Source organism: Lampetra fluviatilis, chromosome 58 (genome assembly GCF_964198595.1).
Source record: "Lampetra fluviatilis chromosome 58, kcLamFluv1.1, whole genome shotgun sequence".
Lineage (NCBI taxonomy): Eukaryota > Metazoa > Chordata > Hyperoartia > Petromyzontiformes > Petromyzontidae > Lampetra > Lampetra fluviatilis.
In genome coordinates, this window is record NC_136332.1 from 223,875 (window position 1) to 242,871 (window position 18,997).

Sequence of the window (18,997 nt, forward strand, 5' to 3'; positions counted from 1 at the left end):
GTCCATCTGCTAAAGCAGAGGTGTAGGGAATTCCAACATGACCTACATCTCTGCTTTATCGAACTCGTCAAGGCCTATGCTACCATCAACAGGCCAGGACTGTGGGTAGTTCTTTGTGCTTTCGGAGTCTCTGATTCTCTGCTAACATCATGAAGGGTCTTCATGATGGTGGGCAGGCCCGGGTAAAGTTACATGACCAGGAGTCAGAGCCGTTCTCTGTTCACCTCGAGGTGCGACAGGGATGTCCTCTGGCTCCCACATCATAAGCGTTCCATGACTGGACTGGAGGAATTTCCATCTGGTACATATTCAACGGGAGGCTGATCGATGCCAGGGTGCGGTCGAGGGATGGCTCCCTATTCGTTAACCATGTTTGTATGCTGATGATCTGGTGATTGCTGCTCACTCAGAGCAGGAGTTGTAGATGCTGCTGCTGAACCTGGAGCGTGCCACTAAGAGGTGGGGTCTTACCATCAGCCCCACCAAAACTAAGCACCTGCCTGAGTATTTTGTGCCACCAATCACTCCACTCCCTCAGCTCCCCATTGGTGATGGAGCAGTTGTGGAGAGTTTCCCATACCTGGGCAGTGTGCTTATGACCAGCTCCAGTTTGACAGCAAAAGTCTCACTCCGAATCTGGCAGCATTATCCTTTAATCGGCTGCGCAATGCTGTGTGGAAGCTACCTGGTCTGTTGCTCCACACAAAGCTTCGGGTCGTCTCGGCTACAGTCATGCCCTCCCTTATCTATGCTTGTGAAACGTGTACCTCTCTGATGGAACATCTGCACTGGTTAGAAACATTCAGGCTGGCATGCCGACGATTAACCAGGCTGGATTGTGTGAGCTCACAAATCCTCGAAAATCTGGACACATTGGCATCAGTGAGCTCCTCCGGCAGGCAAGGCTGCGTTCGCTAGGTCATGTAGCCCGCATGTCCAGCCACCACATGCCCAAGCTGCTTCTGTTTGGCCACATAGCGGGGGCTAAATGGGCACGACATCAGCTGGAGAAGAGATTAACTGATTCGGTACAGGAGGATGTGACGTTGAGTGGACTTGGCAAAGACTGGTACCAGCAGTGTCAAGATCGGCCCGCCTGGAGGAGGCTCGTGAATTATGCTACTGGGCAGTTGGAGACAGTCGCCCTCCAACGAGGGAGGGCAGAGCAGTGACGCTCACAATGACGAGCGAAGCGCCGGGCGGCTATAATGCAGCAAGTTGGCACAGTAGGGGGTATAGTTGGTGCATTTGTTAGTCATCTCAGTCAACCCATTGCATCTGGGTCTGTCCCGTGACCTGCCAGCGAGCCTTCAATAATTCACGTGGCCTCAAAGTGCACCTGGCCTGGCACAGGCATCGTGGTGACGTCACTGTTACTTACTGGTGCATGGTGGGTACTGGTGCGAGTGCCTCCGTGTGTGTGTGCAATTGTGGTGACTCATTGCCCGCCTTCCGACAACCAAGCCTGCATCAGGACTCAAGGTAAGTGCAGATAAAACAGATTTATATTTATATTGACGTTCTATTTAACTACAGTTTATTTCATTGTTACATGCAAATATACAATATTTATTATTTATGAGATTAACAATGCTTCCCTTTGTGAAGTGTCGGACGTTAGACACTTCACGTGGCCTTAAAGTGCACAGCCTGGCACAAGTGTCGTGATGACGTCACCACCACTTAGTAGCGAAAGGTTGTTGTTCCTCCACCTCGCCGCCACCATCCAGCACGCTAAGCCAGCCCAGTACCAAAGGTAAGAAAAATTCAAACTGTAAAATATGATGTTATTTTTTTATTTACATGTCTTGGGAATTTGAATGTTATTCACAAGTGTATTTGAATATAACTGTCATTAACCAAAAACAAAAAGGGGTAATATCACAGGAAAAAAGTTAAACAATAGGTGAAGTGGCAATATTAGGAACACATCCCCATTAATTCTTACAAGAACAATCACTGATGTAAGTCGTTTCAATATTGGTCGTTGCACCTCTTAGGAACGCATCCCCAACGCAAAACTGGGACATTGCTGCTGTAATATGCCACGACAATTGCTTTATCTTGTCCATATGTTATTGAACCACAACACTTGCAGGTCACAATCACTTGTCGTTAGGATTCTTAAGATTTTTGGATTAGGCTGTGAAACAATCTGCTGAAATGTGTGTTTAAGACCCTCCTACTGCCCAACAGCCAAATAAATTAAATATGCACGTTTACAAGCATGTGTGGTAAAGGGTGTTACCAAAATATATTGGGCCAGATAATTGTGACCAAACCCAAAAAACCATTGAGGAATCATTGACTGTGAAAACGTACTCGTCACATTAACGTATTTAGCTTCTTCCATAACACTAATCTGGAATTGCCTCCTTTCCCAAGCTCGTATAATAACTTTGCTCACTTTCAGAGGCATATTAACTCTTACTAATTATAACTTTGATGGTGCTGTTTGTTGCTGGGCACTTGCTGTTTTTGGCCCTTTTACCTGTGCTCAGCAACTGTTCATATATTGTATTTTTGTTTTGCTGGGTCAATTAAGCGGTTATCAGTTGTGCATTTAGTCACATGTTGCTTCAAATAAAGACAACTCGATAATGCACCCATTTTTATGTTATGTGCCAGACTCAAGATAAAACTCCTCGCTTTTTCAGTTCGAACTGGATCTCAGCCGGAAATTCAGAGATGTGTTGTTTAATGCACTCCAAGCAAAACCGCCTCGTGTAGAAAAGACTGCAGTCCTGCATACAGATACAACATGTTATAAAATGGTACACAGCTCAAACAATCCACACAGTACTCACAACAACTTCCCCATCATAGCATGACCTCCTACGCATTTCACAAGTAGTACTAATCGCATATCTGCATTTACCATAAATATGCTAAATTCCTATTGATATGCAAATTATTTTGTCAAGGCGCTCTTCGCCCCTCCATCCCAGCTTAAATAGTCGCTCCAAGCCTGGGGCTTGTCATTCAGACTGTCTCCTCGACAGATGTTCTCCACCTGAGGACGGCTACTTGCGTTGTGGCCGAAACGTCGTGAGAATTATTTTATTATGTTTTATTTATTTTATTTTATTATTTCCATTCTACGTGACTTTACCGAAAGAACCAAGAAGATGAATCCCTGCAGTCACTAAAGCTTGAAATCGAGACTCAAAACAGTATTGTTGTTTCAGATAGCCTACTTTAAGGTGTGATCAATGTGCATTCGTGATGGATTGGACTCATAAGAGTGCACAATAACAAATGTTCTTACTTAATACACATTTATATATCCATCCCTCAACATTATACACATATGTAAAACATTCATTAGCCACACAACCTTATAAGAGTGAATAATTTCAGCAGCATTGGCTCACCACACATAACTCGGGACTGGTTTTGACATTCAGTGTCTTATCAGCATTTAGACTTGCTTGAACCTATGCTGCCGAACTGGCAGATACTTATCGGCAAGAGCCCGCTATGTCAGATATGGGTCCTGTTAAATACAACCATCATGGAAGATAATGTTATTTCTGCATACCAGGCCTTCTTGGCACAAATGGCATCACATTGAGCACTACCATGGATCGTTTACACTGCAATATATGATCTTTTGCCAAATGTCCTAGGCCCCATAATAAATTTCTAGCCAATTTGAAAGAAAAAAAAATTGGCTGCATAAATGAATGGCAGTGGACAAAATCCAGTATAAAATGTAAATCCCAACCTGCAAATACACAACAATGCAATAATTAGCATCTAAGTTGAAGAATACAAGGAATACAATAAAGCAGAGGTAATAAAATAAAGCAGACGTAATGAGTGCGCCTGTTCAGATCAACCCCTCCATTTGTCCCAAAGTGAGAAGCGAGCGCGCCTGGCATTCGCGAGTGGAGAGCGTTTACCTGGCTCGTGCACACAACACGTTGACACAGCGAGCAGTTAGAGCCCAGCACCAGCAGCTGTCCACGTTCAGTCTCGAACGGGTCTTGGCATGTGTAGCTGTCCTCTTTTAGCCTAAATGATACCAAACCGTTGGCATATTAGCCTTGCCTAATACCCCAATATACGAGAAATTCTGAATTTTCTAAGATAGCCATGGTTCAATATTTCTTCAAAGTTAGAAAGTTAGGCAATTTCAAAGATCGTCAAGTCGTTTGTCCAATGCGGATAAACTTGCCAACCATCATGGGAGTGTGAAACTTTCACCACTGGCTCAGAGCTGTAAAGAGATGAGCACCTAATGCCTCCTCACTCCTCATTTGGGTTGGGGGGCGGTTGACTCAGATTATGATCCCTCTGAGATCGATAGAATAGTGATCAACCCCCTTTGTGTGGCATTATACCGTGGTTTCCTAAGGATAGATTCTCTTCAACACTTGTGTGAATCATCACCAGTGGATAGAATAGTATTTGCATCTGCCAATGTGTTTTTATATTGAATCGAAAGTCAAAATTAATGACTTGATCAAAATGAGTAGAGGGTGGTTGCTGCTCGATATCCCGTTTACAGCCCTGAGCCCAGGCTCTATCCACGGGACAACCACTGACGCCAAACACACGCACAGTGCCCTTGAACCTAACAATTATCATTTTATGTTCACTTGTGGGCCCAAAGTAAAACTCCGGTTTGCCAGATTTCACATTTAGCCAGACTAAGTCAGCTAATGAAACCATAGCAAATTTGTTGAAAATGGAAAAAATATATAATTTTAAATGTCATGTAATAATATAATGCATCACAAAATGAACAAGCTATGGTGGTTAAATACATCGTGGTTACACACATAGTACTTATGGAGATACATGAGTGGCGTTGGGGAGGGGTTGAAGGGTGATAGGTAGGGGTAATTATAGTTGGGGTACAGACCCACCATCGGGACCGTCAGGGGAAATATAACAGGGGCGCTGCGATGGTTGGGGGTGTGTGGCAGCGTTATGCGACACATAGGAGCCGAGTCGGCCACAAGGGGGCCCCGAATCGACAGATAAACAAGTAACAGCATGTAAAAAAAACTCTAGAAAAAATATTAATAAAAAATTACCTGCGGTCTACCATGTGTAATGCGGGCGTAAACGGCTTCGCGGATATGACGTCATGGGGGGAGGAGTTAGGTCACGTGTGAGAGAGGGGTGAGGTCTTAAGGGAGAGATACCGGAAGAGACGGGAGAGTGTGGGAGACAGAGTTAGAGTGAGGCCACACAGGGCGGAGGTCGAGGAGTGGCGAGATCGCCACACACACGGGGGAGTAAGACTTGGCACCGTCGGCCAGCGGTGACCAAGCGCGGAGGAACGACGGGCAGCGGTGGAGCTGCAGTGAGGGCAGCGGTGGAGCTGCAGTGAGGGCAGCCGGAGGACTGCACAGGGAATCTGCAGCGGAGCTGCAGAGGTGTGGAGGCTACGGGAGCGAGAGCAGCTATGGAGCTGCCAAGGGGAGAGCTCTGAGCGAGGGCCGTGTGGGAAAAGTGTAAGAACCCGAATAAAGGACAACGGAGACAGACCCAGGATCGAGTCCTTTATTACACATGGACCAAGCCCGATTAACGCATCTGGCTATCGTATCAATAGAGCAGCAGAAAGTTGCGCGATCCACCCCCTTTGGGGTAACCCAAGAGCGATGGGGCCGGCATGAAAGCAAGATAGCTTAATTGTGAGTATTCTTCCTTTACATTTATTATTAATACTGTTACTGGGAGACGGTCTTCCTCTAAACCCAATAAACAGTGCAACAAAAAATTAGATATAGTTATAGACTAACATATTATTGTATACGGGTTAAAAATATCTCTCGCATGAACTGCGTTGCGACATAATTTTATGTCCGATGAAGGCGAACCATACGGCAATCTATTCCTTTCGACTAGCTCTACACGATGCGCTAATCAAAGTTTTTTTTCTTCTGCGCATTCGTCCTCGCTGCTGCGCTTGGACGACATGACAACATAATGATCCGCGCCAGGTGGGTCGGGGCGTTTATGTGCGCGGTCGGACGGAGTTGCCAAAAAATAATAATTACGATTTTGACTTCTGTTTATTCGGGACCCCGCCATAAGGTAAATTTAAGTAAAAGTGAGTCAGGAGAAAGGTGGGGGGCCCACAGTCGGATTTGCATAGCCCCACACCCTTCCCAGTTCTATCACTGTAACACAATTTTTGTTCCTGGGTAGTAAGTGTTATTTCCTAATTGCTTATGCTTAGAAAGTATAGAAAATGGCTATTATACCCCACAAACTTTGCTTTTGTGACCAGGACAGTGATATTTAGAAATTTACTTATTTTCAATGAGAAAACAGGTGAAATTATGTATTTTCGTTCACAAAGTCAGAAAAAACAACATGAATCAAAATAAAGATGTATTTATACTAAAGTAATAAAAAAATGACTACAGATGATTTAGAAGCGAGTAGTTTTTCGAAATTTACGATTATACTGTAAATCACTTTCACGAATCAGCCCCCAAATGTAGTCTCCCATCATGTTTTCGTTCTACTGTCCTTGGTAGCAGCATTCAAAGTCCAGTATATGCTGGTGGAAGCGCTCGCCTTGCTTCTCCGAGTACGCTCCCATGTTCTTGAATTTATCAAGATGAGCATCAAGGATATAGACTTTGAGGGACATCCTACAGCCCACTGTGCCGGAGTTCTTCACCAGTCTCAACCAGCTCCACATCGTTTTTGACCTTGTGATTGCTCAGGAAGCCACGAACCACTGCGACAAAGCTGTTCCAAGTCGCTTTCTCCTTACTAGTGAGCTTCTTGGGGAATTCATTACACTCCAGGATCTTCTTTATCTGTGGTCCGACGAAGACACTGGCTTTGACCTTTGCCTCAGACAGCTTAGGGTACTTGAAGGCTGCCGACTCCTTATCTACAGCTCTGACAAATTGTTTCATAAGGCCTAATTTGATGTGCAGTGGTGGCATCAGCACCTTTCAGGGGTCCACCAGTGGCTCCCACTTAACATTGTTCCTCCCCACAGAGAACTTGGTCCGCTGTGGCCAGTCCCGCCTGTGGTAGTACGCCTTGGTGTCCCTGCTGTTCCAAAGGCAAAGATAGCAGGGAAACTTGGTAAAACCACCTTGGAGACGCATCAGGAATGCCACCATTTTGAAGTCTCCGATGACCTCCCAGCCGTACTCATCATGATGTAATGCGAGCGTGAGTGAGGTTTAGCCGCTCATCTCTGTGCCAATCAGACGCCCGGAGTATTGGGGGTGGGGCCCAGTAATGTGGGCGTATGGGAAGGTCCGCTGCCCACCTCCGGTCCAATCGGATGCCTGGAAGATCAGGGGCGGGAGCCTAAGGGCAGGGCCGGAGGGGCGCGAAGTGAAGGGTGTAATCTGGAAGGTTCGGAAAGGGCGTGGTGAAGGGTGGAGACACGATGACGTGTAAGGGGAATATAAGGGGGATCCAGAAGAGACTCGTGGTCAGTTGGTGTAGTCACAGAGTGGGACCACGTTGGGTTGTGGGGCATCTCCTGCACCATCAGCCACGTGGCTGGAGACGACTCTAAGCACACCGTCAGCCAACGGTGTGCGGGAGCAGGAGGAAGTGCGACTGACGGAAAGGGCGCGCGGAGCGCGCAAGAGAGACAGCCGGTCCACTGTCGGAATCGGCGGAGTGTGAGCGGCATAACAAGAATAAAAGAGAGACGGAGACCAAGCTGTGTGTCCATAATCAACGTTTTTGGGTTTAGATCGCATTATTTATAAATGTTTCGTAACCCTCCACCACCCGACACGGCCAATCAGTAAAAAAGTGTCACGTTGACAAAGACTAGTAAAATAGTTTACTGCTTTAGCCCACCGGTGTGTTGAAGCGTGAAACCACAACATTTACAATTTTTGAGTATGATGTTTCGCTGGTAATTGCATCCAGCATCATCGGGCAATTCGCCAGAATGGTGAGGCTCTGCTCTGGCTCCCAGTCTTAAATAGAGCAGCAGCAGGGTGACGTCATCATTAACTCATCAACTCATCAGGTGCAACGATTTGAGGCGGTTATTGTAATTATATACTAGATTAGTAATCAGGCAGTTGTTACGATGCGAGTTGTAGATTAGTAATCAGTTGTAATGTGTTTTTTTGTAATTATGCTGCGTTAGTAATCAGTTAGTGTTTGTTTTCCATAGAAGGAATTGTAATGTATCTTATTTAATAATACGCTTCCAGGCCGCACTGAGCCTGTAGCTGTCTGAGTGATTAAAGTTATTTCTGTTTCTCTCGATTTCAATGGATTCTCTAATTAGTCTTTGCCAGTAGTAACTAGTTTTACACAACACTTCAACGTTATCAAAATCAATTGAGTGTCCCTGTTGGCAAGCATGTTCTGCCACTGCCGACAGTTGTGTTTGTGATAGTTTAATATTTCTCTGGTGTTCTTTTAGTCTTACACTAATGTTACGCCCTGTCTGTCCAATATAGCATCTGCCACATAAACAATTAATCCGATATACACCTTCTTATTCTCAGGTTTTTTCGGTAAAGTCACGTAGGTAAAACATTAAAAGTAATGAAAGTAAAATAAAACAAAACAAAAATAAAATTCACGACGTTTCGGAGGCAACACAAGTCTCCGTCATCAGGTGGGACCATCACAGCCAGATTAGCTGCATCAAGTGAAGCAATGATTCAAGATGTAATCCCTTATAAGCAAGTTGAAGGGGGGGAGGAGAGGGGGGGGGAGTTCATCAGAATGTGGTAGCCAATGAATGGAACGTATCGGGAGGGAGGGGGGTGGGAGGGGGAGGGAGCCAACAAAACATTTGGCGACGGCTTGGACGCGGCTGCTGCGCACGCCAACACAATGGGCAGAAAGGGGGGAGGGGAGGTCTGATACACATGATAGAACAAAGGAACGAAAATGCCCATGTTTATACCAATGCAGGCTGAAAAATGAAGAGAGTACTGTTAAAAATAACTGGGGATGTTAACACTCGGTGAAGTAAATTAAAATAGTGCCTGTCAGATAAGATGGTCCAAAAAGTGTAATTAAGTCTTTTTTGCGTGGTTAATAACATCTTTCCAGTGATTACTGAGTTTGTACCCATCATCACGGTTGAAATTATGTCTGTGTTTGTATATTTGTATGGCTTCGTGTACAAACCTTTGATGGTAGCCAGGAGGCTTGCAGAGAACCTTGGTCTCGGAAAAGACAATATCATGAGAGCCCGCCGAGTTGTAGCAATGATCGGCAACGGCCGAAGAATCAGTTCTGCCGTGTTTCAGATCTGACTTGTGCTCGCGGACACGATCAGCAACATGACGTTTTGTTTCTCCAATGTAGCAATCACCACAAATGCAACTCAATTTGTAGACTCCAGGATACTGTAAGTCAGGAACGACATCCTTCACAGATGGAATCAGATCACGGATTTTATGCACTGTGCTGAATCGGACTTGGATCTTATGTTTGTTTAGAATTTTGGAGATCTTTTTGGTCACGCCTGCTATGTATGGTAACGTGATAGTTTTGGTCGGAGTTTCATGTGGTTGTTTCTGTGTGGTGGGAGAGACAGCTTGGCGGATAGTACGGTCAGAGTATCCGTTCATCCTGAGGGCCCGATGTACATGTCTTAATTCATCAGTCAGGTGGTGTTGGTCAGAAATGCCATGGGCTCTGTGGTATAGCGTTTTGATGAGAGAATTCTTTTGAGATGGGTGGTGGTGGGAATCCGGTTTCAGGTAGGAATCTGTGTGGGTGGCTTTCCTGTAGACAGAATGTCCCAAGGATCCGTCAAGCCTCCTCTTAAACAGAATATCCAAGAATGGTAGTTTACCGTCTTTCTCCACTTCCATGGTGAATCTGATAGATGGGTGTCTAGAATTGATGTGGTCCAAGAAGTGGTTCAATGCTGGGAGGCCATGTGGCCAGATGACGAAAGTGTCATCCACATATCTCTTCCACAGGGAAGGACGCAGGGTGGATGTCTGGATGGCGTCTGATTCAAACTTTTCCATGAAAATGTTGGCTATAACTGGTGACAAGGGGGAGCCCATAGGGGTACCCTCATTCTGTTTGTAGAAGGTGCCATTCCAGGTAAAATAGGTGTTGGTGAGGCAATGCTTAACCAGCGCAGGTACATCAGATCTGATTCCATCTGTGAAGGATGTCGTTCCTGACTTACAGTATCCTGGAGTCTACAAATTGAGTTGCATTTGTAGTGATTGCTACATTGGAGAAACAAAACGTCATGTTGCTGATCGTGTCCGCGAGCACAAGTCAGATCTGAAACACGGCAGAACTGATTCTTCGGCCGTTGCCGATCATTGCTACAACTCGGCGGGCTCTCATGATATTGTCTTTTCCGAGACCAAGGTTCTCTGCAAGCCTCCTGGCTACCATCAAAGGTTTGTACACGAAGCCATACAAATATACAAACACAGACATAATTTCAACCGTGATGATGGGTACAAACTCAGTAATCACTGGAAAGATGTTATTAACCACGCAAAAAAGACTTAATTACACTTTTTGGACCATCTTATCTGACAGGCACTATTTTAATTTACTTCACCGAGTGTTAACATCCCCAGTTATTTTTAACAGTACTCTCTTCATTTTTCAGCCTGCATTGGTATAAACATGGGCATTTTCGTTCCTTTGTTCTATCATGTGTATCAGACCTCCCCTCCCCCCTTTCTGCCCATTGTGTTGGCGTGCGCAGCAGCAGCGTCCAAGCCGTCGCCAAATGTTTTGTTGGCTCCCTCCCCCTCCCACCCCCCTCCCTCCCGATACGTTCCATTCATTGGCTACCACATTCTGATGAATTCCCCCCCCCTCTCCTCCCCCCCTTCAACTTGCTTATAAGGGATTACATCTTGAATCATTGCTTCACTTGATGCAGCTAATCTGGCTGTGACGGTCCCACCTGATGACGGAGACTTGTGTTGCCTCCGAAACGTCGTGAATTTTATTTTTATTTTTGTTTTGTTTTATTTTACTTTCATTACTTTTAATGTTTTACCTACGTGACTTTACCGAAAAAACCTGAGAATATGAATCATTGCAGTCACGAAAGCTTCAAATCTAGAAATATACACCTTCTGTTGATAATTTAGGAAATTCGTCTTTCGTGCAAGTTACTAGTTTTTGAATTTTGTGTACTGTACCAAATCTTACTGTAATGTTTTGCTTTTGCGAAACACGGGCTAATTTGTCAGTTACTCCTGAGATATATGGTATTTTAATTGTTTTAACAATCTGATCGCTTTCAGCAGTGTTGCTTTGCGATCGTGATTTGGCATTTAGTGCTCTGTTAATTTGAGCATTATTGTAGCCATTCTGTCTTAGTGCTTCTTTAATATGTTTAATCTCTCTCACTAGACTTTCACCATCTGACACTGTTTTAGCCCGATGTATGAGCATCTTGATAAGAGAGGATTTCTGAGCTGGGTGATGATGCGAATCTGCATTCAGATAGGCATCAGTGTGTGCTTGCTTTCTGTAAACGCAGTGTGTTATTTTACCATTTAGGCCATGTCCAAGCAAAATATCCAGGAACGGGAGTGTGTTATTCACCTCCATTTCCATGGTGAACTGAATGGCCGGGTTTTGTGCATTGAGATGATTTTAAAAATCGTTAAGTGTATCTTTACCATGTGGCCAGACAACCAAAGTGTCATCCACATATCTAAACCAAAAGGATGGTTTTAATGTGCTCGAGGCAAGTGCTCTGGTTTCAAAGTTTTCCATGTACAAATTTGCTATAGCAGGAGATAAAGGAGAGCCCATTGCTGCTCCTTCCCTTTATTTAAAGAAATCGCCTCTCCATAAGAAGTAGTGTTATTTAAACAATGGTCAGCGAGTTTCGGAATATCTTTTGGTAAACCTGTATTCTTAACCAGTGTATCAAGTAGTTCAAGCGACTCGCTCACTGGAACCTTAGTGAATAGCGAAATCACATTAAAACTCACCAAAATATCATTAGGGTTAAGTTTAATATCTTTGATCACATTCACAAGATGTTCTGAATTTCTTATGAATGAAGATGTCCTACCAATGTAGGGCTGTATTTATTTAGTTATATACTTTGCTAATTTATATTTGGCAGAGCCAATTGTACTGACTATGGGTCGTAATGGGATGCCGATTTTATGAATCTTTGGTAGCCCATACAGTCTAGGTGGTTTTGAAGCCCTTGGCTTAATTAGGAACAATTTAAAAACAAAACCATAATGAACTTGACTAACACTGATTTAACCATTGACATGATTTCTATCCTTTCTAAAGGCATTAACTTTGCCATTACCCCACGCACAATTCCAGTGGATGAGATAATTGCTGAGGTAGAATCAGCAGTAAGACTCCTTCCACATAATGAAGCAGAGATGACTAGACACGAGTTTGCCAACATAATTGAGAATAGTAAAGTACCAAAAGTAAATATTAGCTCGAATGAGGCAAAAGCCTCAAGAGCGCTTCGTCTAAATAAAGATATTCAAATCCTGGCAGCTGATAAGGGTCGCACTACTGTAGTGATGTCACGAGCCGATTATGATAAAAAATAATTAAAGATTTATTAGAGGAAAGTACCTACATTAAAATAAAACGAGATCCAACTAATACTTTGGAACGTAAGACTACTGCAATCATTGCAAATTAATTAATCCCGAAAAATTAGCAATTCCTAATTAAGCCAAGGGCTTCAAAACCACCTAGACTGTATGGGCTACCAAAGATTCATAAAATCGGCATCCCATTACGACCCATAGTCAGTACAATTGGCTCTGCCACATATAAATTAGCAAAATATAGAACTAAAATACAGCCCTACATTGGTAAGACATCTTCATTCATAAGAAATTCAGAACATCTTGTGAATGTGATCAAAGATATTAAACTTAACCCTAATGATATTTTGGTGAGTTTTGATGTTATTTCGCTATTCACTAAGGTTCCAGTGAGCGAGTCGCTTGAATTACTTGATACACTGGTAAAGAATACAGGTTTACCAAAAGATATTCCGAAACTCGCTGACCATTGTTTAAATAACACTTCTTCTTGGTTCTTTCGGTAAAGTCACGTAGAATGGAAATAATAGAATAATACAAATAAAACATGATAAAATAATTCTCACGACGTTTCGGCCACAACGCAAGCAGCCGTCCTCAGGTGAAGAACAGGTCTGTCGATAAGACAGAGTCTGAATGACACGTCCTGGGCTTGGAGCGTCTATTTAAGCTGGGAGGGAGGAGGAAGAGCGCCTTGACAAAATAATTTGCATATCAAGAGGAATTTAGCATATTTATGTAATATTACACTATGTATTATTCTACCCACCCTACTGCACACCACACTGCTGCATATTCACCATACAACTACGACACCATGTATTACCTTGTACATTGTATTAAACATTACAATTTTATACTATTTATTATTATACAATCCGCTATACACTATACCATTGACCGTCGCGTGAAAGATACTAAGAGGAAGCAGCGAAATATGTCAATGGGAGAGTGGTGATTGGAGACTTGCAGCGGACCAAAGAATCCATTCCCTGCGGAGAATACAAGATATATAGTCAATGCCAGTGAGTGGAACGCGGTCTGAAAGTCACTGTAAACGTGAACACAATCAGTTAAGATCCGAAATGGTTTATTACTTCCTTCCAATGATTACTGAGCCAGAATCCATCTTCTCGGTTGAAATTGTCTCTGTGTTTGTATATGTGGATCGCCTCATGAACGAATCTCTCATGGTAGCCAGATGCCTTGCAGAGAACCTCTGTCTTGGAGAAGTCAATGTCATGTGAGCCCACTGAATTGTAACAGTGATCTGCCACGGCTGAGGTGTTTGTCCTACCGTGTTTCAAGTCTGCTTTATGTTCACGGATTCGGTCCGAGACATGTCGTTTGGTTTCTCCAATGTAACTGCTACCACAGAGGCAACTTAGTTTGTAGATGCCAGGGTACTGTATGTCTGGAACCACATCTTTTACAGACGGGACCGGATCACGGATTTTATGTACTGTGTTGAATCGGACCTGGATCTTGTGTTTTATCAAGATTTTGGAGATCTTTTTTGTGACCCCAGCAATGTAGGGTAAGGTGATGGTTTTGAAAGGCTCCTCAACAGGATCCTTCTTGATGGTTGGAGTGATGGCTTTGCGTATTGTGTAGTCGGAGTAACCATTAGCCTTAAGAGCTTGACGTACGTGTTTGAGTTCACTGGCAATGTGTTCCTGGTCAGAGATGCATTGGGCTCTATGGTATAGAGTCTTGATGAGGGAATTCTTCTGGGATGGATGGTGGTGGGAATCCGGTTTTAGGTAAGCATCCGTATGGGTGGCTTTCCTGTAGACAGCATGGCTCATTGAACCATCAGGTCTCCTTTTAATTAGGACATCCAAAAAGGGTAGCTTGCCATCTTTTTCGACTTCCATGGTGAATCTGATGGCTGGGTGTATGGAATTGATGTGGTCGAGGAATTGGTCTAGAGCAGGCCGGCCATGTGGCCAGATGACAAAAGTGTCATCTACGTACCTCTTCCATAAGGTCGGGCGTAGAGTGGCAGTCTGGATGGCATCAGTCTCAAATTTGATCAATTAATGCGGTTGAATCAGAAATGATTTTGTTGGTTTTAATGACGAGGCTGTTGGTGGGGTCTCTTTTTTATTTTTGTATAGCTGCCATCGTTGAGTAGTTCTTGAATTTTGTTGTTGTATTCTATTTTGTCCATGATGATAGTGGCATTGCCTTTGTCGGCTGAGAGGATGACAATGTCATCCCTCTTTTTTAATTGAGCTAATTCAAAACGCTCATCTTTGCTGATGTTGCTAGCTGGCATCTTAGCGTTTTTGAGGGTTGCAGAGATTTCAGATCTTGCTACGTCTGCAGCAATGTGACTCAGGCCCTTGAGAGCCACATCTACTCGGGCAATGATATCATTAACTGGTATGTGTCTAGGTGTGACTGCAAAGTTTAGTCCTTTAGCTAAAACGGATTTCAGACCATCAGAAAAAGAACTGTTACTGCGATTAATTACGACTTTGTTAACGTCTAGCTTTTCAGTGTATGGGTCCGGTCTCTTGTTTGAGAGGCGGTTGAATTTGGAAATCAAGTTGTCCTTACATTTGGTCGACATAGCGACAGCTGAAGAGGCAGTCATTTTGTCTACATGTTCCCAATCCGATAAATATGCCAATCCGATAAATATGCCAAAATTCGTAGTTGTATGGTGAATATGCAGCAGTGTGGTGTGCAGTAGGGTGGGTAGAATAATACATAGTGTAATATTACATAAATATGCTAACATTCCTCTTGATATGCAAATTATTTTGTCAAGGCGCTCTTCCTCCTCCCTCCCAGCTTAAATAGACGCTCCAAGCCCAGGACGTGTCATTCAGACTGTCTTATCGACAGACCTGTTCTTCATCTGATGACGGCTGCTTGCGTTGTGGCCGAAACGTTGTAAGAATTATTTTATTATGTTTTATTTTTATTATTATTTTATTATTTCCATTCTACATGACTTTCCCGAAAGAGCCAAGAAGATGAATCCCTGCAGTCACGAAAGCTTTGAATCGAAATTTAAATAACACTTCTTCTTATGGAGAGGCGATTTCTTTAAACAAAGGGGAAGGAGCAGCAATGGGCTCTCCTTTATCTCCTGCTATAGCAAATTTGTACATGAAAAACTTTGAAACCAGAGCACTTGCCTCGACCACATTAAAAAGATCCTTTTGGTTAAGATATGTGGATGACACTTTGGTTGTCTGGCCACATGGTAAAGATACACTTAACGATTTTTTAAATCATCTCAATGCACAAAACCTGGCCATTCAGTTCACCATGGAAATGGAGGTGAATAACACACTCCCGTTCCTGGATATTTTGCTTGGACATGGCCTAAATGGTAAAATAACACACTGCGTTTACAGAACGCAAACACACACTGATGCCTATCTGAATGCAGATTCGCATCATCACCCAGCTCAGAAATCCTCTCTTATCAAGACGCTCATACATCGGGCTAAAACAGTGTCAGATGGTGAAAGTCTAGTGAGAGAGATTAAACATATTAAAGAAGCACTAAGACAAAATGGCTACAATAATGCTCAAATTAACAGAGCACTAAATGCCAAATCACGATCGCAAAGCAACACTGCTGAAAGCGACCAGATTGTTAAAACAATTAAAATACCATATATCTCAGGAGTAACTGACAAATTAGCCCGTGTTTTGCAAAAGCAAAACATTACAGTAAGATTTGGTACAGTACACAAAATTAAAAAACTAGTAACTTGCACTAAAGACGAATTACCTAAATTATCAACAGAAGGTGTATATCGGATTAATTGTTTATGTGGCAGATGCTATATTGGACAGACGGGGCGTAACATTGTTGTAAGACTAAGGAACACCAGAGAAATATTAAACTATCGCAAACACAACTGTTGGCAGTGGCAGAACATGCTTGCCAACAGGGACACTCAATTGATTTTGATAACGTTGAATTGTTGTGTAAAACTAGTTACTACTGGCAAAGACTAATTAGAGATTCCATTGAAATTGAGAGAAACAGAAATAACTTTAATCGCTCAGACAGCTACAGGCTCAGTGCGGCCTGGAAGGGTATTATTAAATAAGATACATTACAATTTCTTCTAGGGGAAACAAACACTAACTGATTACTAACGCAGCATAAAATCGTTGCACCTGATGAGTTGATGAGTTAATGATGACGTCACCCTGCTGCTGCTCTATTTAAGACTGGGAGCCAGAGCAGAGCATCACCATTCTGGCGAATTGCCCGATGATGCTGGATGCAATTACCAGCGAAACGTCGTACTCAAATTGTAAATGTTGTGGTTTCACGCTTCAACACACCGGTGGGCTAAAGCAGTGAACTATTTGTCTTTTGTCAACGTGACACTTTTTTACTGATTGGCCGTGTCGGGTGGTGGAGGGTTACGACACATTTATAAATAACGCGATCTAATCCCAAAAACGTTGATTATGAATATCGGTCGTGAATGCCTACGTGTTAAGCTGTGTGTCGTCAACATCTTTATTACATTGGTGTCAGAAGTGGGGTAATGTAATACGTCTCAAGCTGAAGCGCTCCGTCCTATGAGGCAACCACGTGGTCGGAGACCCGAGTGAGGGATCGACCCTTCGTAGCAGTAACTCGGTGTAGTCTGGTAAAGGGGCAGTTACCCCTTTGTGTTACGGTGTTACAAATAAAAGTGTTGCCTCTAAAAGAAACAATGTCTGCGACTCAGTTGGACTCACTACAGTTGTAACAGATAAGAGGCACCCTTAGAGGGAGTGTTTCATGTGTCTAAATGAATTTATTTCATCTCCTGGTTAAATAAATTGGGAAAATCTTTTAGAGCTTTAGAAAGAAAAGTCAATGGGAGGGAAATTCAAAGTGGAGCAGTGCGAGGGACGAAGCAGAAAGAGAGAGGAATGTTGTGACCTATGGTGTGGCGGTTGAACGGAGTATGGGAATCAGTGTGGTAAACCGAGTCCTCAAAGCAGGTGGAGGAATCAACGAGTGAAGTTCAATGAGATAGCGACTGCGGTTATAGTGATAGAACCGTGGATGAGGAGGCGATTGTCCACCAGTGAGCAAGTGTCGGGAGTGAATTAGAGCAATAACAAATCAATTGGAGCAAAAGCAGCCAAATGTAAAACAGAGCATTGGCTAACAATTTTAAAAAAGAGAAAAACATCTAACTGGAAATTGGAGACAACATTATTGTGGTTAAAAACCCAATGAAGTATCAGAACGCAATTTAATGTATTGGCCTAAAATCTGTGGTACGTGGTATAAAAATAAGAATTTTTTGTACAATTATTTATTTTCTCGCGATTCGCAAGCCCCAGTCAGAAAATCTTGCGGGGTGGTGTGGGTGCGTCAAAATCAGTTCTCGTGATGTTGAAGTGGTCAGAGCACGAATTTCAGTTCACATTTAGATTTTTAGGACTGTTTTATGAGGACCAGTGTGTGTTAGGCTACACCGGTGTACCACTAATACCTAAAAATGTTTCTTACTCTAGAGCCTTTGCGTAGAAGGGTTTCCTGCCGTAGTAATTGTATGGAGCGTGCAGCTTGCAGACCGTGCACACAAACTGAGCGTCACATTTCCCTCCACTTGGTTGCTCTTTGTTCACGTTCATCATCCTGAACAATTACAAAAAAACAACAAATATAAACACAAGAACAACTGCAGTATGAATTATACAATTTCAAAATCTTCCCATCTGATATTACACCTTGAAATGTTTACGTCCAGGATGCGTTCCTGAAAAGCAGGACGTAAATCGAAAGTAATTAAATTGAAGCATTTTTGGTTGATCATTAACGTGATACCGTACCTAAACAGAGCATGCTCAGTAACCCATTGCACATCTATACTGTATAACCATCGGTGTGAAAAGTGCATATTATCGATATATTAAGATATGTTACCTTATTCTATGGTTCTTTTGGTAAAGTCACGTAGATAGAAAAAAATATTATAAAATAATAAAAAATAAAGTGAATAAAAAATAATACAAATATCACGACGTTTCCATCGCAACATAAGCAGTCGTTATCAGGAACAGGGAGGTTATCCTCTGAGGGCAAGCTATTTATAAAGGTTAAGAGATGGGCGGGGGTAGGAGAGGTCTCCGACACCGGCAGTAGGTCTACACCAATCAGAGCTGTTTATAAAGGTTTAGAGATGGGCGAGGCAGCTAATGTTAATGTAGGAGAGGGCTCCGACACCGGCAGTTGGTCGACACCGAGCAAAGCATTGCACCTCGCTCCACACACCCACACTGCTGACGGTGGAGGTGGACAAGAAAACACAAATCAAGTCATGACCCAAAGTGGTTGATGACATCTTTCCAATGATTGCTGAGTTTAACACCATCGTCTTGGTTGAAATTGTGTCTGTGTCTGTATATATGGATGGCTTCGTGGACGAATCTTTGTTGATAGCCAGTCGGCTTGCAAAGTACCATCGTCTTAGAGAAATCATCATCTTAGATAAATCAAT

The 18,997-nt window shown here is 43.1% G+C and overlaps 1 protein-coding gene across 3 annotated transcripts in view; it reads right to left on the reverse strand.

Moving 5' to 3' along the window:
* Window positions 1-1,777: 1,777 nt before the first annotated feature.
* The window catches only part of CDPF1 (cysteine rich DPF motif domain containing 1), a 70,033-nt gene continuing 52,813 nt past the window's right edge, over window positions 1,778-18,997 (reverse strand). For all 3 annotated transcript variants that reach the window (XM_078880714.1, XM_078880713.1, XM_078880715.1), the window contains 3 exons: window positions 18,007-18,135; window positions 3,906-4,017; window positions 1,778-2,744 (listed from right to left, as the gene is read on the reverse strand). In XM_078880714.1, the coding sequence (XP_078736840.1) occupies window positions 2,631-2,744; window positions 3,906-4,017; window positions 18,007-18,134 (354 nt within the window). In that variant the 5' untranslated portion in view covers window position 18,135 and the 3' untranslated portion in view covers window positions 1,778-2,630. The remainder of the gene's footprint in view (window positions 2,745-3,905; window positions 4,018-18,006; window positions 18,136-18,997) is intronic.